The sequence below is a fragment of the Elaeis guineensis genome, chromosome 2, assembly GCF_000442705.2.
Source record: "Elaeis guineensis isolate ETL-2024a chromosome 2, EG11, whole genome shotgun sequence".
Lineage (NCBI taxonomy): Eukaryota > Viridiplantae > Streptophyta > Magnoliopsida > Arecales > Arecaceae > Elaeis > Elaeis guineensis.
The window spans coordinates 115,063,913-115,091,280 of NC_025994.2; the positions used below are offsets into that span (position 1 = coordinate 115,063,913).

General features: G+C 41.0%; 1 protein-coding gene across 2 annotated transcripts; it reads left to right on the top strand.

Annotated features, from left to right (window-relative positions):
- Window positions 1-1,888: 1,888 nt before the first annotated feature.
- Window positions 1,889-20,749, top strand: LOC105040151 (phosphatidylglycerophosphate phosphatase PTPMT2). Of its 2 annotated transcripts, none has more exons than XM_010916557.3 (7): window positions 1,889-2,082; window positions 2,221-2,502; window positions 11,060-11,182; window positions 11,572-11,665; window positions 17,993-18,075; window positions 18,227-18,316; window positions 20,117-20,749. In XM_010916557.3, exons 2-7 carry the CDS (start codon window positions 2,317-2,319, stop codon window positions 20,519-20,521), a joined length of 981 nt encoding a protein of 326 aa, XP_010914859.1. In that variant the 5' UTR covers window positions 1,889-2,082; window positions 2,221-2,316; the 3' UTR covers window positions 20,522-20,749. The 2 variants fall into 2 exon arrangements, with proteins under 2 accessions (XP_010914859.1, XP_010914865.1); XM_010916563.4 differs by having other exon boundaries at window positions 1,907-2,082; window positions 2,193-2,502.
- Window positions 20,750-27,368: the final 6,619 nt, after the last annotated feature.

Consider the following 27,368-nt stretch of genomic DNA (forward strand, 5'->3'; position numbering starts at 1 on the left):
GATGAATGAAATCTGTGGGAACAAGCAACTATAATGGATAATGTGCATAGCCATGTGATGCATAATTCACGGGACTCAATTTCGTCAAACAAATGGCCCCAGTTCCATCCAATCCTTTAGAGCCGATGTATGCTTCCTTACCCTGGAAAATGACATATCAACAAAAAAAAAAAAGAAAAAAAAAACTCCACCAAAAAAAAAATAAAAAATGCTGCCATAGTCCTATCCAAACCCCACATATCCTAAAACAAAGTTGGTGTATGCACTGCTTTCCCAGGAAAAGATCTGCCTTCCCCATCGCATCATACATGACCCCGATCTGAAACAGATTATCCAATGAAATCTCATCCGTACTTCTTCTATTTGTAATGTTAAGACGAGACATTGCTACTATTCACTGGTCTATTCACCACTCAAATGTGGCAACTGCAATCGGTGTGATTCATGCGGGGTTGGCACAATTCACGGAGGTTGGTAAATAATTGGACACCGCATCAGTCTCACACTAGCACTAGAACAAAGTGGTCATGTCCAGCATTACTTGGTAAAATATTTTTATCATTCAAACGTGGCAGGATCCAGTCGGTGAGATTCAGTTCGAGTGGTGCACCAGCGCCATATATTTATATATATATTTGGGTAAAGACCGGTGCCATGTTTGACGGACTGATGAGAACAATGGGTAAGTGTAGCATCATGTGGGAATACTGCTCTACTACCTAACAAAAACAGGACCGCACCGTGGACAACCAGGTGGGTTCCACTTGGCGGAAGTAGATAATATTGTTTTAACGGGTCGTGGAGGATCTCCGTTTGTGAGCCCACCACGTTCTACAGTCGTAAAAGGTGAAGTAGGTGGAGTTATGTTTTGGTTAGAGAGTAGATGGAGTTGTTTCAAAACTTGAAACCCATCGCGATTCACCGCTCGCCGATTCGTCCGACGACTGTGAAACCGGTCCCGGTGCGTCGTTGTCCGTGTCCCTTCCCAGGCCCCTTATCCGAAACCTCCCCGCCAAGGCCACCATCGCCCTCGAACGGGCCAATCCAACCCAACGCCAACGACTTCGACCATAACTGGGACCCAACATAATGAGGATGTGTCCAAAAAAACAAACTTCAGATACTGTTATTTTTTCGTTATAACAGTAGTCGGTCCAGTTCGAGTGTTAAATTTGGTCCAATAAAATCCATTCTTAAGCTAAAAAAAAGGCCGCATTAAAATTAAAAGTTTTATTTCTACAGATAAATGACGCGGATAGGCAACGATGGCTTTGTCGTCATTGCATAGTGACGAAAGCGACAGATGCTTTTAGTTTGAAAGCAAGTTTGCGTCGGTATCCAAAAGAAATTATGTCTAATGTCCTTATGAAATTTAACGGCCGTTACTTTGACAGGATTTTTTTTTTTCTTGTGGCCCCACCGCGGCATAATCCGTGGCCTGTGGGCCCCTTCTGTTCCCAACCAACGGCCAGTTGGCAAAACCACGAACCCGAATGGTTCCATCTTTCCACAACCTGACGTACGCGTCGACGACAAGGGGCCCCACACGCTGGCCCACCCCCTCACCGCGAGAGAACTCCAGGTAACAGCTGACGTGGTGGCCGAGCTAACGCGATAATCTGGAAGCTTTGGACTCTCCACGTTCGCTAAAGACCATTGTGTGCCCTTAGATCGTCCCTCATTGGTCAAGATTTGGCCTTAAACTCAGAGGCTCCATTCACCTGTCCCGCGAGACAGGTTATCCTTGCGTTCCTGATTACAACTGTATAATTATAGACGGTCCAGATTGAATTCTGCAATGCCGAGGGGAGTGTATATGTTAATTATACTGTTCCGTAGGAGCATTTGGTCTCGGCCTAATTTTGGAAAAGACGGAACGGCGTTTATAAAACGGCTCCTATTGGCAGCCGGCTTCCTCGTTTCTCGTCGGTCTTGTCGTCCGACCAGCCGAGGCTATAGGGTTTCCAGGGAGAGTGAGAGAGATCTCCGAGAGTTCCCCCCCAATTTCCCGTGGATTTTCGGTGGAATCGCCAGAATCCGTGGTCGGAACAAGAATTTGCTTTCGACAAGCTCCCGATCGAGGTAATTTCTTCTCCAATCCGTTTAGATTTCGGTTCTTGAGTTGCGCTCGTCTCGCCGTGGCTTCGTCGGACGAGGCTTTCCTCACGTCGGCTTTCTATTTCAACGATTAGAGATTTTCTGGGTGGATTCTTGTTCCAGAAGGATCGCCTTTTCTTGCCGGTGCTGTTGCGCCATTGGGATCGATTTTGGAGGAGGAATCGTGACTTTTAAGTCTTCGATTTTGGACAACCTATTATGAGAATCACGGAACTGGAGGACGGGGGATCTGAGGATTCTGGTGGCCGGGAACTCGTTCCGGTCAAGGCGAAGAGGGCGCTGGTTGGGGCGGGAGGTAGGATTCTCTTTTATCCTACACTTCTCTACAATGTCTTCCGGAACATGATTGAGGCTGAGTTCCGGTGGTGGGACGAAGTCGATCAGGTATCAATTTCTTCTTAACATTTTTGTTTTTGTTTTTTAATTTTTTTAACACGAGCGTGTTTTGACGGGATAAATTTGCTTGCTTCAAAATTCCAGTGATGCTGAAATCATGTCCTCTTTCGGATAGAATTTTGGTCACTTTGACATGCAGGAAGATATTTCTGGCTTTTTCTTTATATTTGGCTTCGTAAACATATTAACAACGTTGTAGTTTGCTTATTTAATAGGATAAAACTTATATGGTTGGGCCGACTATGGAAGAAATTATGGTCGGACATGCTTCGGGAACGTCCATTAAAAGATGGGTGGTCGCGCGTGCTTACACCGCGCGTTAAAATATTAAGAAAAGAGAAATGGATAAACCCCAGGGGTGTTTGAACAGTTTAGATAAACATCACATAATCGTCTCTTTTTTGATGGATGTCCCAATATATGCATTGTGGCAGACACGATCCGACCATAATTCCTTCCATGGTCGGCCCGACTATAGAAGTTTTTTCCTATTTAATATTCTGATAGTAATTCGCCTGATGCATGGGGTTAGGTAGTGCATGAAACTATTGTGACAATAACAAAATGATTATGTTGTTGCATTCGAATGCCTGTTAAATTGGTGGTTTCTGTAAATTTTGGAACTTGATGCTTTCTCATTGATTTGCAATGACCAATATATCAAAATATATACAAGAGACTTGCTATGAATTAGGGCTCAAAGAAAGGTAGCAAATCTCCTAAAATGACTAATCTGTCAAGGGGATAATAAATCTCCTCAAATGACTAATCTGCCAAGGAGGTGATAAATCTCCTAAAATGACTAATCTGCCAATAATGTGATTGTGGCCTAGAAATCAGGATTAAAAATATGGCTATTATCCAAATGACAGATTGTACAAATATATACAAATATATATTTCTGAATATGGCGGATATGACAGATGTGTATTTCTAGATATGGCAGCTCCGTATTTTCGAATATGGAAGATATGGCAGTTTTGTATTTTCAAATACTCTCTCTCAAGTTGGAGCATGAATATCGAGAATGCCCAACTTGGAAAGTAAAAAATGAAAATGATCCTGTCCAAGTGCTTTTGTGAAAATTCCAGCTAACTGGTACTTGGTGGAGACGTGGGCAGGCATGATGGCCTTAGATTGGATATGCTCACGAATGAAATGACAGTCGATCTTGATGTGTTTTATGCATTCATGAAAGACGAGATTGGCGGTGATATGAAGGGCCGCTTGATTATCGCAATATATTCGTATGGGTTGTGTGTGGTCAACGCTAAGGGATGATAGAAAACTCCGTAATCAAAATAGCTCACTAGTGGCTGTGGCATGGAACGATATTCTGTCTCTATTGACAAATGAGAAACTGTTGTTTGTTTCTTTGTTTTCCATGATATGGGGCAATTATTGAGCATAACAAAGTAACCCATCAATGACCTCCGAGTCATAGGGCAACTTGTCTAGTCTGAGTCGCAGTAAGCAGTGAGCTGAAGTGATGAAAGTCTTAGAAGAATCCCCTGGCCCGAGTTGTGTTTCAAGTAATGGAGCGCTTGGATGGCCGCATCCCAATGTGATTCTCGAGGTTCTTGCATAAACTGTGACAAGATATGGATTGAATAATATAACTCTGATCTAGTGATTGTCAGATAAATGAGACACCCCACTAGGCATCTCTATTAGCCAGGATCAGTCAGTGGTGCTCCAGAGTCGGCGTAGAGCTTGTGTTGCTACTCCAGTGAAAAAGAAGATGGTTTAGCTATGAGCATGCCGCATTCAGTCAAAATGTCAAGAACATATTTGTACTGACAGAGAAATAAGCAGGAGTCGCAGTGGGCCACCTAAATGCCCAGGAAGTACTTCAAATGATCGAGATCTTTAATGTGAAAGCATCGATCGAGATACTGTTTGAAAGTAGAGAAGTATTGAGAATCATTTTCAGCTAAGATGAGATCATCGATATAGATTAAAACAGCTATAAATGTACTGCCGTTAGAGTTGGTGAATAAAGAATAATCAGCCATGGATGGGACAAAATCGTAATTCTTTAATGTTGAGGAAAGTTTAGAAAATTAGTTCCTGGAGGCTTGTCTCAAGCCATATAAAGACTTTCGGAGCCTGCAGACCTTGTTATGCCCAATCGAGGTAAATCCCGACAATAGTTGCATATAGACTTCTTCGTGGAGCTCCTCATATAGAAATACATTATTTACATCAATCTGATGGAGTTTTCATCCTTTGGAAAGTGCAACCGCAAGGAGACAATGCACGCTCACCATCTTAGCCATTGAGACAAAAGTTTCATGAAAACTCAGTCCTTCGATTTGTGTGAAGCCTTTTATGATTAAGTGTGCTTTATATTGTTCAATACTCCAGTCCGTCTTGTATTTAATTTTGTACATCTATTTACATCCGATGGGTCTCTTATCCTCGAAAAGCGTTTCAATCGTCCACGTGCCATTAGTTTCTAAGGCTCGGACTTTCTCAGCCATTGCTTCACGCCAGTGAGGGTTTTTCACAGCTTGAGAGTATGTCCTGGGCTCAATAGAAGAATCAAGAGCAACTACAGAGGCTTTATGAGATTTTGACAATTGTTCATAAGGTTGCGTTTGGTGCATTGCCAGACAATTTTGGAAGGTAATGTGGATTGCCTTTAGGATAGATTGCCACCATTAAATTGTTAGTAATATTAATTACTGTATTTGGTACACACATGTAATGTTGCAGTAAAATTACTGAAAATCTTGATTGATATGTTTGTTATGACAATCAGATTATCGATAATGTAAAATCAAATTTTCAAAATATTTTCAATAATTTTGTCCTGGTGCTCTTCTTTTTTCCTGATGAGAATTAATGGGAGTAATGTGGGTATGGTGGTGGCACGAAAAAATGCTGGGTCGAGGGGTGTGGGGAATCGCTGGCACTGGGGGGTGGGGAGAGGGTGGGCATATGTAGAGTCATGGGGGTGGTGGGGACGGGCATGGAGGAGCCATGGGGGTTGATGGGGGATAAGGGTGGAGTCGTGGGCCGGAGGTGCACGCAGAGGGGGTGGGGTAGAGAAGGGAGGGCTGGACAATGGATTTTGTGTGATTTTTTTAAAGAATAATTGTCCAAAATTTTTATTGCAATATTGCTAAAGAAGTAGTAATCTTGATAGCCACCCCTCCCCAAGGCAATCCCGATTGCCTCCTATGAGGCAATCCAGATTGCCAAGGTAATCTGAATTATCATCTAAAAATCATATCAAATGCAGTAATCCTGATTACCATATTAAATTGCCAGCAATCTGGATAGATTGCCAGCTACCAAATGCAACCTAAGTGACATAATTTTCAATGGGGTGGGACATACATGAGGAAATCATGGGAGTGGTCAGTTGAGGGGATCATTGGGTTAGATGGTGTGGCAAACAAAGTCTCGAAAATAGGTTGGCGGCCTTCTATCTCGTTGTGGACACCTAGCCTCTATTGTATTTTTATTTGGGCTGATTGAAGATGAGCTTTGGATTGAAAATTTGGTTATACTTCCCGTCCTGGCCCATTTCAGCTGTGGCCTGCTCATTCCCTTCAACTGGGCCTTGCTCGTCTGACCCGCTCAAACTCCCCTTGTTCGGATTAGTTGGGCTTGTTAAAGGCCTGTTTTGATCGGCCCTATTAGTGCCCTCATTGAAATCCTGCTCGCCTGGGCTTATTTTCAGCTCAACATCCCTCAGAGAATTTGGCTAATCTACTTCAGTTGGAAGAGGCATGACTGGTGCAGGCTCATCTAATTTGAGATTTTGCATGAAGGAGAAATGGTCTTCGTGAAAGATCACATATTGGGATATGAATGCTTCTTCCATCTCTAGATCAAACATTTTCCACCCTTTCTTGGCATGGGGATACCCTATAAAAATGCACTGCCTAGCCCGTTCAAGAAACTTATCTTTATTTCTCGCTTTTCGGTGAGTGTAACAAAGAGAACCAAATATACATAGATGGTCATATTGCGGTTTTTGTCGGAACCTGACCTCATAGGGCATCTTTCCTTCTAATAATGGTGTGGGTGTGTAATTAATCAAGTATGCGGTCGTTAGAACACACCTCAGAATTTGATAGGTGGACAAGTCTAGAATCTTGCAGCATGAGTCACATTAGGAATATAACGATGCTTTCTTTCGATCCTACCATTTTGTTGTGGACTGCAGGATGTTTGATGTATTATCCCATTGCTCAATTTAAAATCTTGCATCAATCTGGAAATAAACTCTTGCCCGTTATCGGTCCTGATTATTTTTACGGCATGACCAAACCGTGTTTTTACCATATTGTAAAAGCCAATCAGATGTCTATGAGTCTCACTTTTTTCTTTCATTAAATATATCCACGTGCTCCTACTGTGATCATCTACAATGGTGAGGAAATAGTGTGCACCCGACAATGAAGATGTATGATAGGGATCCCAAATATCACAATGTATTAAATTCAAGCAAGCAGGTGTCTTATTATTACTCATAGGAAATGATGTTCGAGTTTGCTTAGCACGACAGCATACATCACAAAAATTATTCTCAATCTTATTTAGTGAAATTCCAGGAGGGAAAGGTAAAGCTTGACGTGATGGATATCCTAACCGTTGATGTCAAATATCATAATTTTCTATCTTGATTACTGGGAAAGTGGATAAGGCTGCCACACGTCCAAAATAGTAGACCCCTCGCAGCTCACCCACTCGAATCGGGAGGTCCTGTAAAAGACAAAATGTAGAATAATGTGTCATTGAACAATTCAAGTCATTCATCAATTTTCCAATAGAAATAAGGCCACAAGTGAAATTCAGGACATATAAAACATCTTCGAGAATGAATTTGGGCCCCAGGTGTACTTGACCCATTTTAGTTGCCTTGACCATTTCGCCATTGGGTATCCGTACGAAGCACGGCCCATTGATATTTTTGGGCTCAGTTAATAACTCTATTCTCCCAGTTATGTGCACGGATGTCCAATTATCGAGAATCCATGCTACATCGCTATTGACAGATTGAAATTTCTCATCTGCAAGCTAGTTCGTGGGGTCCTTTGGGCTGTTGATGAGAGTCAAAATTTGTTGAAATTGCTCATTAGTGAAGCCCTGTGGTGCCACGTTTTGGGCTTTGTGCTGGTTTGGACAGCATTAGCAACAACTGCTGTTCCACCATCTTTTCTCCCTCGTGCATTCCTCCGTTGCTCCCAATTGGATGGATATCCCACAAGCCGCGATGACGTATCCCTGACCTTAAACTCGGCCATGGTTACTGGCTAACGAATTTTAGGATAGAAGAACCCTCTCTGATACCATGTAAATTTTGGAACTTGATGATTTCTCATTGATTTGCAATAACCAATATATCAAAATATATACAAGAGACTTGCTGTGAATTAGGCCTCAAAGCAAGATAACAAATCTCCTAAAATGACTAATCTGCCAAGGAGAAAATAAATCTCCTAAAATGACTAATCTATGAAGGAGGTAACAAATTTCCTAAAATGACTAATTTGCCAATGATGTAATTGTGGTCTAGAAATCAGGATTAAAAATATGGCTATCATCTAAATGGCAGATTATACAAATATATATTTCTGAATATGGCGGATATGGCAGATGTGTATTTTTGAATATGGCAGATATGGCAGCTCTATATTTTCGAATAGTTTCCCTCATTCATGTTGGAAGATTATATGTGTCATGGTGCAATTCTTTAATGCTAATCATAAATTGTGTTTTTAATTTCTTTGTTTTTTTGTTGTGATGATCAGAGGCATCAGCGACACAACATGCCTTTTCTTCAAAAAAATTAATGATAATAATTATGTTCGGGTGATAAGATGTTCTTGCCTTGAGTTAATGATATGCACAATTTTGGGCCTGATTGACATATTGATATTGGACAAGGGGCCGCCAAAAGTAATTAGGGGTGGCAAGCATGTCAAATCGGATCATAAATAGGTTGGGTCAAAAAAGGTCTAACTTGAACTTGATCTGTTTATTAAACAGATTAGGATTTGAAACCTAAATTTGCACAAATAGGTTATCCGATTTGACCTGCTTAACTTGTTTAGTAAATAGGTCAGGTCAACTTGTGTAGCTTTATACCTGTTTAACCTGTCAGAAGGCTTTCAAAATTGGAAAGCTGTTTACCTGATCCATGGTGAAGTCGAAGTAGTCCCTAACTGAACGGTCGATGATGTTCTTCTTTTTCATCATGTGATGAACTTGCATGTACACCTGGAATCTTGAGTAGACGAACCTAATCACATTCACCGACATGCAATACCTGAACTCATCCCATTAGATTTACAAATTTCTTTGGAAAGAAAAGCTAATTGATCAAGGAAGAGACCTCTCATTAGGACTGTCAGATCTAACGGGCAAAAAGGAAAAATCAAGGAGGGGGGGCGGGTACCGAAATTGCTTGTAGTGGTAATAAGAATTAAGGGCCTAGCCCTTGCTATGGTTAATGGTGAGGATGGAGAAAGCGATGAGGCATAGCACCGCCTCTGCCACCACTTGCCCTCAATGCCGCCCTTTGCAATGCCAACTCCTGGCGGCCCCAGCACAAGATCTGTGTCACCCCCTACGATACCTCTCCTTGCCGCTAGCCGCCACTCCACGTGTACCACTCATTGTTGGGCTCTTTTTGGTTCAGGATGACCGTTGGCATCGGGGTGTTTTTCGGTGGGGCGGTGGGTTGAATCTATTGTTGGCACTGCCATCGATCCGATACCGAATAGAAAGAACGGGTATACATTTATATATGTAATTTATTAAGGGGATTTGAGGGGAGGTAAAGGGACCAATGTAAAGGATTTGGAGGGGTGGGGAGGGCCCTCTGGAACCAAGAGAGGAAGACAGATAGGGAAAAGCCAAAAATGGTGATTTGGAGCCTTAGAAATATCTAGAAATTGGACTTTTTTACCCCCCACTCTCCCCCCCCCTAAAAAAAAACCGAAGAAAAAAGGGAACTCTGCCCTACTCTGTGCACAAGGCTATGGACCACGTGGGTGAAGTGATAGGAGTTTAAAATTTAAATGGTCCTAAGCCTGCGATGGACCAATGGTCAAACCGTGAAAGGGGGCCATCGTTTAAAGATAACAAGCATAAGTGGGTATCCGACCCGACCCGACTTGTATAATAAACGAGTTAAATAGGATAGAAGGTTAGAACCCAAACTTGACCCAAATAACAAACACGTTAAGCAGGTCGACCTGTTTACAACTTGAATCCGTTTAACCCAAACTCGTTTATGGTGGGTCGAACACGGGTTGGGTCGCATTTTGCCACCTCTAAAAGTAATATCAATTCAGTCCTATGCCATCATATTGTTCTGCAAAATAAAACTTGTTTCACTTCTGATAGCGTTATCAATGCATCATGCAAAACTTGTTTCACTTTGACAGCATTATCCATACATTCTTTGGAATTCCCTGCTAGCGGATGGTTACTTACCCAAAACCTTCCAGATAGTCAATCTTTATCTCTTGCTGTTCTGTTTCTATTTCATATAGTTACAAGTGCTAGCTCAGTTGCAAAGTTAATGGACTATGCATGCCATGGATACTTTTTTAATACCTTGATGGTGATCTGATGTAACATAGTTCCTAGCAAACATTTCCTTCATAAGCAAATTATCAAAGTTTCCCACCAATCTTGTGACTGTTTGTTGATGTCTCTTATCTATGGCTATTAGTTCACAAAACAAATGGATCACGTTTAGATCCATGCAGCTGGCCCCATTGGTTAGTGTATGGTGGGCTGTTTGATGTTAAGCCTTCTGCCGATTGATTATTTTCTCCATGGTCATAGTGCTGACATCACTTGTTCATCCTAACACAGGTATCTATCCTGTGAGCTGTGAAAGGAAAAACACAAAAATAAAAAAAGAGAGGGAAAAAAAAAAGACAAAAAGGGCACGTTGGTTGGTGATAGGCCTCCTGGAATATCTTCATCCCACGAACTAATCTAAATCATTTTCATCCTGCATTTCAAATGTTCCCTATAAGAACCCTTGGCATTACATTTCCTTTATTCTGTTTAAAACTTCATCCAGATTATAATTATAAGTGCAAAATCCTATTTGCATATCTTGCTTTATTCCAAAATGGGCGTGAAATAACAAACACTATGCAAAATGCCAACTTTGGCAATCTTTTCTTTTAAGGCTTCAGAAATCAAAAAACCATCAATGCATCTTGCCATGCCTCAAGACATACTCTCTACTTGATGTTTTTTGGTTATTCTCTTTTTGGCTTATTTGTAGGATTATGAATTCCAGGTAGATATTTATAAATGATCTGCTAGTAAACAAAGAAGGATCAACGGCAACTTCTTCATGAAACACATCCTTTACTAGATCGTCTTAGTTAATATGTTTATTGGAAGTCAATCAGTTGACTGCCAAGAAAATGGATTTTCAGTATTGTCATGCCCTTGATTTTATGCTGGTGCAATGGTGATTTTAGCTGTTATACTCATTGCTGCATATGCAGAAAATAAACTGATGTTCAGCAAGTCTGCTTTTTCCCCATTTTTTCAGTTCGTTTTGCTTGGCGCTGTTCCATTTCCCAAAGATGTACCCCGCCTTCAGCAGCTTGGGGTTCGAGGAGTCATCACCCTAAATGAACCATATGAAACCCTAGTTCCGTCATCCTTATATCAGGTAAATGTTTTCTTTTAGTGTTTAATACTTTAAGTTAATCATTTGCCAACAATTTATGCATTCTCTATTGCAATGCTGTGCCATATAGAGCTCTGCCTTTATGCAAAGGGTGATCTGACTAGTCTCCTCTTGTCAGACAAAGGGCTCACTGAGAAAGAAAAATCATGTGGCCATATTGATGAAATAATGTTACATAAAATTCCAAGTTTATGCATGTATTGTAATAATCATTGCTTCAGAAAAGAACCCTGGTAAAGATCAACTATTTCAATGCATCAATAGAAGGTTCTGGCGTTAGATTACCTGGTGTCTTGTGTTTGTATAAGGGAGGTCGGTCATTTTTCTTGTCAAAGTTATGTATGGCTTATACCTGGTTTATCTGTTTGCAGGCTCATGGGATTGATCATCTAGTGATTCCAACAAGAGACTACCTTTTTGCCCCTTCACTTGTGGATATCAGCCGAGCTGTAGATTTCATCCACAGTAAGAATCTTATCCGACATCTATTTCAACAGATGCAATCATTTTTCTTACATGCCTCTTAGATGGCCATTCTTCCGTGCCTTTTAGATTTCATTATCACAAAATTACTTGATCTCTCAAGTGTTGATGTATCATATTAGTTGAAATTTATTTGTATAAAGTAGCCAGATTTAGAGCTGTCAAATTTCATTATTTTTTGATAATTTGCTTTATAGAATCTAGCTTCATGAAATATCTATGTATGTATCCATTCAGCAATGGTTAGATTTGTTTTCCTGCTTCTAACAGAATATTTAGGTCAATGCTGACCTAGTTCTGCAGTTTTCTTATCATATGTGCATATGAGTAGGCTCCACTTATACAAGCCATCCTTCAAAAGATTCTTGGTGACAGTGGATAGATTTATTTTCTGTTTGTATGAAATTTTATTAGGTTCGTTTATGTATGGCCGGCGAAGGAGAGCATGGATGGGTATGTGATCTTGTTACTATATTCCCAAAAATTCCTTATTCCCTAGTCACAGAAATTAAATAAGGCATGATACCTAGAGGGATTACATTGAAATCTGGCTATTGGCTGTTTGACTGATATTATATTTGAGTGTTTCTGCATGGTTCTGAATAAGATTGAAAAATATACTTATGCACCATAACCATGGTTTACATATTTCTTGTTTATATAAGTAATGCTTAAAATCAGGGTACTTTACTAATAGGAAGGTTTAGAGGATGAGAGGAGGGTCGGGTGATGTTGAGGTATTTCAAGTAGTGATTTAATTCTGTTGTGGTTGGGCTTGCATGTCATAGTGTTTTCCAAAAAAAAAAAAAAGAGGACTGTATACTGACAACGTTAATTTTGCTTTATGTTCTGGATATGGGTTATCCACTCAAAGCATTTGTTATTAGATACAGAGTACAATCATTGAAGCAAAAGTTGAAAGTCATACCCATTATTTGGTCTTATGAGTTTATTATGAACCAAAAGTTGGAAGTGATATCCATTATTGGTCATATGAGTTTATTATTTGCATAGTGGGTGACATTATAAAAAAAAATAAAAAACATGGATAATTTTCATATTTAATGTCATATTTATAATTTTGAGGCTTATGAGCTGGATGAAGTCTTGAAAAAAGAGGGAGGTGAAAAGGAAAGTTTTTTGACCAAATTTTGAAGTTCTGTAGGATATTTGTTTTAGGATATGTTATTATCTACAACATATCAAATTTGTATTTGGTTTTCGTTTTATTTACATATGCAGAATTTACCTAAGGTCGAAAGTTTGTATCATTTATGTGTTTGGTTCCAATTAGAATATGTAGCTAATATATGTGATCAAGGTCTGCAGTACCAGAATCAGTACTCATGCCGGTAGGCTGGTAGTATGGTATGGTACCATGCCGTCCCATCCCGGTGAAAATTGAAAAAAATAAAGGGAAAAGGGAGGAGAGAGAGGAAAAGAGAGAAGGAGGGAGAGAGGCAAGCCCTCTCCTCTCCTCCGGTGGTCGGGCCCTGTTTTGAACAAAACATGGGTTTGACCCCTTTTCTTATTATTTTTGGCTTCTTTGAGGGAAGTCGGCTCATGGGCTCAGGCATTGGAGGGGAGGAGGGCTTCCGAGCCCCCCCTCTCTCCCTCTCACAGCACCTCTCCCCCACCCCCCCCCTCCCATCCTCTCTTTCCTTCTGCCCCTTTTCCTTTGCTGCTGGTCTCATTTTTGTTGCTGGAACTGTCCCGGTTTGCCGTTGGTATGACTTGGCACACCCCGAACCAAACAGTTTAGGATGGTTCTGCCGTCCATGATCTAGATTCATTAATATGGATATGAATATATAAGGAAATGAAAATATATCTGATGGTGTATGCATCTCAAAAATATACAAATTTTGAAGACGAAATTGAGTTTGATTTTTGTCTTTTGTGTCAATCTGTAATTTTGCTCTTAAAAGTGCTAAATTGAGAAAACTGGGTATCTTTTGAGTTTGTGTTCAAGTTAAAACTTAAGGTGGATCTCGTTAATTTTTTTAGTTGATGGTTAATTCTATGTTTAAAGAAAAGCTAGTGTCTTTTCTTAATCAAAATAAGGCTTAGGAATATATTTGCTAGCATCTCATGAGATGCACATGGTCAGCTGCATAGATTCTATTAGTGGCGTGTAATCTCATGTTGGGCTTGGAAGGAGAGCAAAGTTCCAATTGCGGCTCTAGATGGCTAGTGATACTCAATCATGGTAGGGCAGACATGGTGATAAGCACTCTAATTAAGGTTTTAAATATTGGTATGGAACCCTGTAATATTTTTCCATCGAGATGGTATGATATTGATATGGTACCGGTTCCGATGACATGTATAAAATCTAACGGCTTCCAAAAAATAAAAAGTTAATACCCACAGGTATGGTCAGTACGGTATTGTTGGTATGCACTGGTACAAATTGATGCATAGGATTTCAGATTGTGTCGGAATGGTAAAATACCAATCGTACTGTCTTGTTTCAGCTGTTTTGAAACCATGGCTCTAGTGCTCTATCTTTTTCCTATTGGTAAAACAGTGAGGGTCTTGAAAGGAGAGTAAAGTTCCAATCATAGCCTCTAGATGGGTAGAGCCACTTGATCACGTTTAAGCATGCGGGATAAGAGGCATGCTCTCTCCTTTTTGTGGTGGAGTTGAACTTGAGGGTTGGACTTGTTCATCTGAGAGTTTGCAATAAAATCATAAAATAGTAGAGATGTTTATTAGTATATACAAGTTTCTAAATCTTGCCTTATATGTAACTTGAGGATATCTATCCATCGTATCAATGACAATAAGAGGTATCAATGACAATAAGAGGTATCATAGAGTCTCTTTTCCACCCGTTGTTTGGCTAGAGCAACTACCGATGGGCTCAGCAGCTACTTTAGCTGAAAATTGAATGGCATCATACTATATTCTTGTTGTGATGCATAGATCATGCCTTTTAGAATGCTTATTTAGTGGGTGTTTTCATATTTGTGAGTTCTCACCTTAGAGTACTTATGTCTGAGTTATGGGTGGCATCACTTTAACACAATATTATTTAGGTTTTACATCTTGGAGTCCCTAAAGCATTAGAAGATTGACATGTTGATTTGGTGGTATTTAACATGTATTAACATGCACCATTTAATTAGGGGTCCAATTAGTGGATTTTGATCAATGCCATGTATGGCATTTATGAATACAACATGGAACCATGTGCTATGTAAATTGTTTCTTTCCTTTGTCATAGCCCTCAGATCTTATGATATATCTTTATAAGAAATTAGTAATTCAGCCTTACATTGCGGAAGTAGGGCCAATCAAGGGCTTGAGATGATTATTGTCAAGGAATGTGGAACTATCCCAAAGTGCCAATTTGGGGCATATCGAGCTATGTTGGCAGCGGATTGGGATAGTTTTAGCATTCAAAACAAGAAACTAGTAGATGGGAGAGGGAGAAGAAAAGAGAGATAGGTAGAGAGAGAGGAGGGAGGGAGGGAGGGAAAATGGAGGTCGTTGGAGGGCTCAGGAGGGTGCAGAGAGGTGGAAGGGCTTCGCCCTTTGGACCCTTGTTTTATTCGAAACAGGAGTTCGTCGGGGCCTTTTATTTATTTTGCAGATTTGAAGTGAAGTCAGCAATCTCTTTGTCAACTTCACTTAACATTTTTCAAATAATTTTTTTTTATTTTTGAAAATATTAAATAAAGTTGGCAAGGGGATTACTGGTTTCATTTAAAATTTGTAAAATGAATAAAGGAGCCTCGACGAACCCCTGTTTCGTTCGAAACGGGGGTCTGGAGGGTGGAGCCCCTCCAACCCTCCGTGCCACTCTGCAGCCCTTTGGTGGCCTCCATCTCTCTCCCTGCCCCCCCCTCTCTCTCTCTTTTCCTCTCTCATATTCTTCCTCTCTCCCACTCTCTTTGCCATGTCAGGGTGCGTTCTGCTGGCCTTCGCTCTCTCCCTCCCTACTTCCCTCTCCCTCACCCACCCTCTCCCCCCTTCTCTCCCCCCCCCATTCTCCCTCTTCCTTGCCTTCTTTGTTGTGCCAGTATGGGCCCAGGATGGAAAGGCATGGGTGTGTAACGAACTGTGCCACCAGCCAACCAATAACGGGCCTCTGTATTGGCACAATGATCCTTTCTTGTTATACTGTAGCATTTGTATAATTCAGGATAATTAAGACTTAGAAGTTTAAGATAGATGATCCTCCTCAGTATGATGCAATTAATACGTAGTCTCTATCTCTCTCTCTCTTTATGTGTTGGTCTTTATTGCAAACCATTAGGGATGGCAATGGATCGGGTAGGCCATTACCTGTAATGGCCCCATACTTGCCTTGGGCTAGGGCGGGGCAAGTAGAGTCTTGGGGTGGGATGGTAGGGGTAGAATTAAACGAAGTGGGTTGGATGGATCAGGTTGGGCAAAGTTACATTTTTTTTCATACAAATCATTTTTTGTCTCGAGAAGAGGAATTGTGAAGAGTTATATATATCCGAGTCAGGTTCGGAGCGAGTTTTACCACTGCCAGTAGTTACCTTGGATCCATTGCAGGCTGGGTAAAACCTATTCCATCTGCGTCGGGTACCCAATGGGGCAAAGTAAATTGCCAAACTTACAAGCCATTCAATTCTATAAATAATTACTGCGTACAGGTTGGGACCATTGACAGCTTTGACTTAGTCTAGCTTCTATTTATATTATGTCATGATTTTTAGATTGAGTGGCATATTATGTCTAGTTGGTTTTCGTGACATGAAAAATCCATGGTGCTCGTGGGCACCATGCCGATGACATCTTTGGCATGATCCAACCTGTTGGGATTTGTAGCTGCATATTCATTTTGCCACTTTCTTTCCCTTTTTCAATGCATGAATTTTAGAGACGAAATCCATAACTGGTGATCCAGATCACAGAGACGGTTGCCACTGCAGCACATATTTTATGGTCCGGAGAGCTTCACCAAGTATATCAACTCACTTGTCAAAAAGGGGAAAAAAGCCACAAAGTGTATCAAATCCATAGAGACAATTTGGCACTGTAAATGCATATTTATTTGGGTATAGGGAGCTTCAAAATAATTTAGTGCTGTCTAGAGTTCTGAGTACTTATTTTATGCAATATCGGAGACAGTTAGACATGGAAAAATTGAGAAAACAAGATGCACCAGTACATACTCAAGGATAATATAAATAAGCATAACTTTAATAAGATATGTATCTTTCAGGAATGATGAAGTTTTAGGTAGTTGTAACTACTTATCCTGGTGATGATTGCAAATAAGTGAAGGAAAAAGATTGCCTCATTAGCAGTACTTATATTTGATAAGGTTGTTTATGGTAGAATTAGCATGTAGGAAATGACACTGAGAGGTGCTGTTGCCCGTATATCTGCTGATAGAAACTTATGAAACAAATCTAGGTCAATGAGGAATTACACCAAGAGTATCAACAATAAAGAAAATCTAAGCACATAAACTGTGTGATGTAGAAATTGGACTGGTGTGGCAAATGTACGGCAAGACGAACAAACCTAGAAAATTGTCATGATTTGGTAAGATCAAGTGATTCAAACTTAGAGGATAAATTTTTTGAATTTAACTAAGACAGCATGAGCATGTGCAGTTATGACCAATGCATGATCAATAGAGGACAAATTTTTTGGGAATCCGAATAAGATGGTGTAGCTGGATGAGCATGTGCAATAATGACCTATGGTAGATCAATTATGAAGGGCCTGGCTTTCTATAGAAGGTCAAGTTGAGCATCGGTATGGTTAAGATGCAAATTGGTTTGACGTAGATGAGGACTTGTAATATGGTTCTTAATATTTAAAAATGTTGACCTATCATGTATCTACATTATTGTTTAGGTAAGCATGTTCATAGTCAGTATATCTAGTATCACATATATACATCTGTGATCTGTTGGTAGAATGATGGGTACTCTGAGTTTCTGCGATTTTTTGTTTTTCAAGAAAAATAAAGAAAAAGCAAGAAAATCATACTTTTCTTTTCTGAATAATCAACAAGATTAAAAGTTATTCAATATTGGCTTGAGAAGCTTAAAAATGGTAGCATAGCTCATAGAAAATTTGGATGTTAGTTAATCAGAATTTTTAGAATGGGTCATTTATCCTTTTTTTTCATATTAGACCAAGCCATACCAATTGGTTTCGTTTTTCTGAATTCACATTTTACCATGTGGTCCATCCAAACTATTGACGATGTGAACACTGTTCTTACAGATGGTCATATCCAGAGTTTGAACTGTGTTCTTTCTTCTTTCCTTTAAAGTTGAATCACACATTGAAACTTATATATTCTTTATATAGGGAATGCATCCTGTGGGAGAATTACATATGTCCACTGTAAAGCTGGAAGGGGACGTAGCACCACAATTGTTCTATGCTATCTGGTATGCTCTTGTCCATCTGCTTATAACTCATTTCTGAATTATGCAAGTTGACGAGTGTAGGTCAGCCAGTCCAGCACTGTTAATAAAGCATGGTGTCTCTGACCTTCTAGAAAGTGTTCTAATAAATTTTATTATTTTTTTAAATTCATAGGTGGAGTATAAGCACATGACACCCACAGCTGCTCTGGAATATGTGAGATCAAGAAGGCCTCGAGTGCTTTTGGCTCCTGCACAATGGCGAGTAAGGAAATAACCTTTGTTTCTTGATAGAATAGTTAAATGAAATATAAGTCATGTCATTATTGGTTCTGTTTGTTTGGCAAGTCTTTATATGCGGCAATGTGCTATTTCTCATTTGTTCTTTTCATTTTTGATGAAGTAAAATAATAGTAAATTCGTATATAATAATTAAAGAATCCCATGGGTATCTGGAGTGCATGGATGACCTCAACTTTATGATCATATTACATCAACATATGCAAGGGCCCTATCTGTAGGTCTTTGCATATGGAATCTTTTCCTGCTTTCCTTAATTCCAAAATTCTGCTTATTATTATTGTTAATATTATTTGATGGGAGGCTATCAAAAAAGGATGATTTAATTTATTTTCTTAACTCCCTCACACATATCCATAACAACATAAGGAAAGAAGATCCAAGTAAAAAATTCTCCTTGATAGTCTTGATAGAAGAACATTGACATAAATCAAATTGCATACTTGAGAATTTAGTGGAAATTCATTCAAAATTACTTTATTATATGGTTTTCCTATGATTTCTGTGCATTTTTCACGTATGGTTTGCATCCACTTTTGCTTTCTTTATGATCACATTTCCCATTTCATACATTAGGGTCTTTCTTGACCCTCATTTCCTGTTACTCGCATTTGCATTTTGTTCTTGTATTCATCTATTATAGTGTAACAACTCTTAAAGAGTTGGATACAGAAAGCTGGGCTCTGAAGGATGAAGCATTCACTGATGGTGTGGAACACATGCCCTTAATGTGTGGGAGAAAAACCAAAATCCATCTCATTGCATTCCTCTTTTGTTTTTTGGCTTTTATCCTGAGTCCTGATTTTCCTCCCATCATAGAAATTCTAACTTTTATGTACATCTCAATCGACATAGTTGTTATCTCTTAATAAATTCGAAATTTCTTCTTCAAGGAGCTGTGGAAAAGTAAGATGATAAATAGATCATAACTGTCCATATTTCTAAGGTTTTCGATACATATGCTATCATGTGCACAGCCCATGCCAGAGACTGGTTTCCTCTAATGGCAGTTCTGTGACTAACACCTTCCCCTTTCAGAGGGCTTTCCTGCCTCTATTATAGCATGCCTTTCTTCATTATTTCACTGAGTAATGGAATGATTGGTGCGATTTTGCACCTTCTCTTGGGGGAAAAAAAAAGGAGAACAATGGTGCTTGGGTATTCTGTGGTGCATCCTTTTGTCAGCTTATTCATGAGATATCAACTCTCCTTATTAGAAGATGCAATATCTTTGTGATTCAATGTCATGTGGTGATACAAGTCTTGCTGTTTGTGCATCACTTACCACATTGAATTGTCAAATCCATTCATTGAAATAATTGTCATTATGTAACAAGAAAAATAAAGGAGGTGTCCATTTCTCTGTCTAATTATTTCCCTACTCTAGATTGCAATTGCCTTGCGACTCTTTTGCATGGCCATAACTCTCTTTCGATTGCTTAAATATATGTGGATATATGAACAAACCTTAAATGACCTTGAGCTTGTTAGTATGCTGTAGTTGTGCAATATGTGTGATTTCCTGACAAGATAAATCTTTGATAGGCCATTTAGCTGGCTGGATGTAGGGGTCCTTTATCGGTAGAGATGGAGTGACTGGGATGGAATGAATTGAATATTATTCAACCGAAATATTTTTAATAGTCTTTTCTTTGTTTTTTGTGCGGCTTCTCTGTCCACCAACACTGAAACCACAGGCCGTCATTTATGTACAGCAGCAGTGGCTGGTTTTATCGTCTAACTTGTGTGCATGTAACCTATGCAGGCTGTCCAGGAATACCGCAAGCGCAAACTGGAATTCCCTGCAATTCGAAGTCCAAGGCCAGTATGTTTGCTCGCTGGTGATGAAGTTTTAATTACTGCAGCAGATCTAGAAGGATATGGGATGAGTGAAGATGATAGCAATGATATCAGCCTCTCATTGTGTAGGATCATTCGAACCAGATCCATGACAACAGGTCCTCTCAAGGAGGATGAAGTTTTGGTAACTGAGGCAGATCTAGAAGGGTATGAGACTTATGCAGATGCTTATAAAGATGCAAGTGTCTCATCAAATGGGATTGTTAAGATGAGGCCCATGATTAAGAGGCTATCTTGCCTCTTTGCATCCAAGTTTTCTGGTAGTTGCCAGCCAGCTGCCAGCCGGCTTGCTGAGGTTCGTGCTTGCTAGGTAGAAATACCGATGCCTATCTGGGGTTCCTGTAAGGAGGTTCTAGGAAGAGAGAAGAATATAGAGCAGGAATGTAAATTTTTCTGCGGTCAGTAATGTTAGATTGACTAAAAGAAGGATAGAGGTGACCATTGTGTCTGAAATTCTGTTTCTGGTTGCCCAGATATTTTTTTGACTTTAAGATAATTTCTGTAAATCTCTTTATCAATTCAATGCGGATTTTCGTTTTTTCTTGTTTTTTTAATCTATTCTGTCGTTAGGTTTTGATTATTTTATCACCAAGAGAAATGGTACAACAATCCGCTAGCTTGTTTTGCAGGTCCAGAAGCCTAACCTGATTATTTTTGTTCGGCCATTTTTCAAGCAAATGGTGGCTTAAGTCACTGCTGCAGAAACTAAAATGATACTTCTGTCGGATCAGTTTATTCTATTGGTTTTATTTGTTGGAATGCTAGCTCTATGATTTTCTGCTACCAAAATTTTATATGAACAGGCCTTCTCCAATACTCGTGATGGATCCATTTCTCAAGGCTTTCACCCTTTGTTTGAGGGTTGTCTCTGTTTTCACCGCGACCTGTTTCTCTGGGAGTGAGTCAGGGATTAAATCCACTACGTTTCTTAGTGCATGTTTTTCACTTTTCTCCTCTCTCTATTCTCGTGGCCTTTGAAAGATTAGACAAAAGGATGACTTAACCGGGTAGTCTTTTTGATCTTCTGACATGAAGCTGCGAATTCTATGTGTGGTCAGAGAAATCAGTGTAAGGCTTGTTTGGATGTGAAGTACTGCGTGGGTGGTAGATCTTTATCTAGGCTTGTTTGGATGTCAGGTACCACACGAGTGGTAGATCTTTACCTTGGTATGGTGTGTGTGTGTGGAGACAGGAGGGAAGGCCCGCCGCTGTCAAGTTCCACCTTTTTTTTTTTTTTCGTGTGTTGGTAAACAGAGTCATCGGCTATGCATTAATGAAATAACAGAGTAGAACTGAGTACGGCTGGTTACATATGAGAATAACAAAAAGATCAAAACTTTTTGCGCAGAAACAGAAGCAGGAATAAGTGGGTAGTAAGTAACAGTAGAGAGACACCAGCAGTAAAAGTGATAGAAGGTTCAGCATAATTACAAAAATTCAAGAGTCATATGGCATTAAACAAGTTAGAGATGATGCAGTAATGTGCTGAAGATGGAAACAACACTGTGAAGAGGAAAGCCACTTCTCTTCTAGGATGTATTCAGATAAGGAACAGCAGCCAGCAAAATTGATAAAAGAGATTGCCACCTTTGTGAATTGGGATATAAAACATATAAAAGGATCATTGCCCATGAATTGCCATACAGTTTGAGCCCTGTTAAAATACAGTATGCCGCCTATAGAGAGTGTCAAGCTTTAGATGATGTTCTTGAAAGGAGCAAGAAGAATGATGCATAACTATCCATTGGCCAGGCTGCTTTGAATTGAAAAACAGCACTGCAGCAAACTTCGAGTATAAGACAGTCCCCAGACTTCCTGTTGTTACCTTGTTACAGAAGCATGGGATAGGAGCTGGAGATTTGAAAAAGTAAAGCAAGTATCTGTAAAATACAATGCAAGAAGGCTCAAATAGACTGCTGTCAGAGGGAATATCCTGCATAGAACAAATAGAAGCGGAAGGAACTCTGGGACGAGTGGCGGCTTGATAGCTCTCCAGGATGCTGAGAACATGGTATGCAGTTGCAGCTGAAGTGAAAGATGAAATAATTGGGCGTGTAGGCTTTATGAATGCTGAGTTTATCATGAGGAATTGCGTATGATATAGCCTGCCATTGTAGTATATATAATAAGCTGAGTTAGATGAAAGAAAACATAACATAATGAATAACATCCTGGAGATGCTGAGCCTTAGAGTAGTAATAAGAAATCCCCAGCAGCAATTCATGAGTGTTAAACAAGAGACTGTTTTGGAACAAGCCTGCGCAAGGACTTGCATTGATGGAAAATTAAGTGAAGCACAAGGTGGGAAAACCATGCTGATCGGATTGTAGAATTTGAGTGAATTGAGGATCCACAGTGGACGTTGAGATCCAACAAACATCTCCTTCCAAAGCTTGGCGGGCCATATGGTCGGCGGTTTTGTTTGCTTCCCCAAACATGTGAGTGACATGTATAGAGATATTGGCAGCCTTCCAGGCTTGAATATCTTGAAGTAAAGGAGAATGATGAAGCCTGCAAGCAAAGGAAGAAGATAGCCATGATACAACTGTAGAAGAGTCACCTTTCAACTGCTCCAAATTATTGAATTGCTACTTTATGGCCTAACTAAGCAGCTGTGAGCTTAGCATAGGAGACAGAAGAGTGGACAAGATGTTCGCAGCATGAAGAAAAAAGAAATAAAATAAAAATAATCAAATATATAGATCAGTCAAAAGGTTCGTCTCCATAGGGCACGCAAGCTTCACTATGAAAAAGAAAAAATTTCAAGAGGAGATCACACTCTCAATCCTCGTACATCCAATCTCTCTTTCACAGGAAGTTCTCCCTCACAAAATTTTTTTTTTTAGGAAGATCTCCCTGAACTCCTAAAGCGAACATTGTCCGCTACCTAATAGTCTGCCTGAAGCACCATACTCATGCTTTTTATCGATGCCTCTTGATCTGCTGCTGCTCTGGGCCCTCTGCCGAACAATCAAGCCCATCCTTCTGCTTTCTGTTTCACCATAAGGTCTTTTAAAGATCTCAAATTGATCTAATCCCGACTCCAATACAAATTAGGACTCCTCAGATCATCCAAACATGCCTTAAAGCATTGGATCTTGACCGCAAGCCCTGCAGACCGCCCAATCGTGCACCGGTCCACAAGAATCCATCGTGAACCTTGAGAAACCAGCCAGAAATGCCCGTTAGTCCATTGTGGACTGCGCGAAACCAAGGGGAAACATTCGCCCAGTCCATGCGAGTCTCCATTGACCGCCGATCCATGCACCGCACATGGACTGCATGGGAAAAATCGTGCGGGCCATGCTGCATGCTCCCGCCTAGGCTTCGGCCGCACCTGCGCTCGCATGCGCTCGGGCTTTGGCCACGCACCGCAGGTGCCTGTGCGTTTGCATGCTGGGCCGTGCACCCTCATGCCGCTGCGGCCTCCACCAGCTCGCCATAGGCCTCCACCACCTCGTGAATCGTGCCACCTCTTTCAGACTTCTTTCGCACATAACTTCTTCCATTTGGATTCCGTTTGGGCTGATCTTGGGCTCGTTGGACTCCGTTCATTATCGTGGATCTTGCTGTATGCTCAATGTAGATCGAATTTTGAGGTATCAAATCTTAACATTCTTCATCTCGACTCGACATTCGGTCTCTTTCTAACTCTGAGAGCTTCTAGATCTCCTTATCTCCATGTCCTGGAACAATCGCCTGCTGATCTTGGATAGACAAACATGGGAGTTGAACTAGGCCGCTCGATCCTATCTCCATCGTATGCTGTGCTCCTCTTAACTTGAGATCTGCTCAGGGTATCATCTTGCGGCAATAGGAATCTCACTCTGCGATATCGCCTCTTATCCTCCCGAGTCTCGCATTTTGTATTCAATCCACCTCCACCTGGAGCTCCACCTCGCTCTGAGCTCCTCCTGGCTCCTGAAGCTCCACCTCGCATTGGGCTCTCCGTCAGGTAGTAATATTCTCTCATCCTCTTCTTTCCCTCTAGAATAACCCTATTGCCGCGCAACACCTTTAAGATTTCTCTAGCAGCTACTGTCCTATAGCCTCTCGAATCCAGTCTGCTCAGCGAGATAAAATTTCGCCTGAAATCGGATATGTATCAGATCTCTCCCAATCTCCTTACTGCACTATCATGTGTCCTCCAGCTGACCGTCTCGATGCCTCTGATCACATAGCTCGATCCATCCGATAGATAAACAGTGCCCTCATTACTCTCTAGAGAATTAAACTACTCCTCTTTGCAATATACATGATAGGTGCATTCAGAATCTAATATCTATTGCTGGGAAGAACTAGATATCTCATTAGATATCTCCAAGACATCGTCCTCTGACTCGCTATTGACTGTTGCTGTAGTAGCCCTCGTCCGATCGCTGAATTGAGAGTAATCTCTGGCTAGATGCTCCAACTCGTCACACCGATAACATCTGATCTTGTTCAAGTCTCTCGTCCTAGACTTGGACCGCCCTCATCGCAATCTTTTGTTGCTCCGTCTACCGCCTCCTACTCCAAAAATCACTAAAGCTGAGCTACCGTCACCTGAGCTCGAAGCTAAATTCTCCCTCTTGAGAACCTTATTTTGAAGAATCACCGTGGTGACCTCGTCCATCTTGATGGTGCTCTTCCTCACTAGAAGAGCAGTCATCAAGAACTCATACGAAGAAAAAAATGATGCTAGCAAGACCAGTACCTTGGTCTTCTCCTCAACTTTCTCGCAACGCTGAAGAGGTTGGTGAGGATCTTCTGGAAGTGGCTGAGATGCTCCTGCATGCTCTGTCCCTTAGTCATCTACAGCTGGTAAAACTGCTTCTAGAGGAAGAGGGTATTGGTGAGAGATTTTGTCATGTACAACTCCTCGAGCTTTGACCACAACACCGTCAGAAAAGTCTCACCAAGCACATGGATCACCACCTCATCTGCTAGGTACAAACGGATCGTACTCATCGCATACATTTGGAGCCGCCTCCAATCCTGCACCTCTATGATAATCGGCTTCTCCTTGCACAAAAGAACATTGATCAACCCTTGTTGGATGAGTACGTCCTTCACCCTTGCCTGCCATAAAGAGAAATTGCTCTTTCCATCAAACTTATTGATCTCCATCTTGATTGAGCATGTCTTCTCCATCTTCAATCTTGCTCACCATCGCCGCAATCTATATTCTGATACCGTTTCGCTCGGATACCACTTGTTCAGATGTCTGACCAGGATATCATCTCCACAGGACCTTTTTGATATCACGCATCGCAGTAGAAAGAAAGAAGAAATAAAACAGAAATAATTAAATACGTGGATCAATCAAAAGATTCGCCTCCACAGGACATGCAAGCTTTACTATGAAAAAGAGAAAATTACAAGAGGAGATCACACCCTCAACCCTTGTATATCCAATCTCTCCCTCACAAAAATTTTCTTTTTAGAAAGACCTCCTTGAACCTTTGAAGCGACCGTTGTCCGCTGCCTAACAGTCTGTCTAAAGCACCTTGCTCATGCTCTCTGTCGGCACCTCTCGATCTGCTGCTGCTCTGGATCCTCTGTCGAACAACCAAAGCCATCCGTCTGCTCTCTGTTTCGCCATAGGGTCTTTTAAAGACCTTAAATTGATCCAATCCTAACTGCAATGTAAATTAGGACTCCTCAGATCACCCAAACATGCCTCTGAAGTATTGGATCTTGACCACAAGCCTTGCAGACCGTTCGATCGTGCATCGGTCCATGAGAATCTATCGTGGACCGTGAGAAACCAGCTAGAAATGCCTACCAGTCCATCGTGGACCGCACGAAACCTAGAGGAAATGTCTGTTCGGTCCACACGGGTCCCCATGGACCGTCGGTCCTTGCACCACACGTGGACCACATGGGAAAAACCATGCGGGCACGCATAGCGTGCCCGCTCGAGCTTGGGCCGTACATCGCACGTGCCTGCACGTCCATGCACTGGGCCACGTGCTCGCAGCCAGGCCGCATGCCGTCGTGTGCGCTCGTGTTGCTGTAGCCTCCGTCAGTCCACCGCCGGCCTCCATCACCTCGTGGGCCATGCCATTTTCTTCGGATTTTTTTCGTGCGTAACTTCTCCATCTGGATTTCGTTTGGGCTTATCTTAAGCTCGTTGAACTCTGTTTGTTATCGCAGATCTCGTTGTGGGCTCAATATGGATTGAATCTCGAGACGTTAAATCTTAACAGTTTGCCACTAATCTGAAGTAAGGAAGTTTCATGGTCTCTTAATACATAGCCGGTACCAGCTTGAGTAGAGATAACCTAGATATCAGAATTAACTTTGATGACTCCAGAGAGAGGGGGCACCCACGAAAATAAGCACGAGAAGGATGAGGGATAGAATGATGTAAACAGTTACCCCAGGGCCTCGACTAGGTATCAGAAGAAGGTAATATGGAGGATGTAAATGAATAGACTTGCCACAGTAGCTGAATAGGGTATACATGCGATCATTACGGCTTTGCCAAAGCTTCCAAGCTACACATATCCAGAGCATTTTCTGCCTATGCTCCACCCTGGCTAGACATAAAAAATGTGCTAGAGCCTTAGCACATGCGGGAGAGAAGCGGCCAGCAAGCCTTAGCAAAAGAGGAAAAAAAAAAAGAAAAACATGTCGTGTCTTCCACCTGTTGGGGACATAAGTCACAAAATTGAAGATCAACAGGAAAAACACCACGACGCACTAATAGTGCTTCGGAAGGCAATCTGTGCCAAAACGGCTTCCAGCAGAATACTTTTATCCGGGGAGGAATGTTGAGCTCTTAGATACAATTGAAGTTTAAGAGGAGTTTCTGGAGGATGAGATTGAGTCGGGACATGAATATCAGATAAAGAAACACCGAATGTAAAGTGCGTCCCCATAAGAGCTGATCAGACCACATAAATTTTGTCAATTCAAACGAAACTGGTAAGGACAGAGCAAGACTTCGAGTAAGCCCTTTGGTACCAAGGACAAATAATACGAGCAAGGCTCACAGCCACACATTTTATGCCAAAGATGCGAACCAGAATTTTGGTTGTGGTCTCAGGTGTTAGTTCGAGATCATTATAATGCCAATTTTACCCCCTTGATGTTCCAGAAGATAGAAATTGAACAAAAGCTATAGATCACCCAATCGCCGCTCGGTAGGTGATCGATAGCAGTACTAGAAA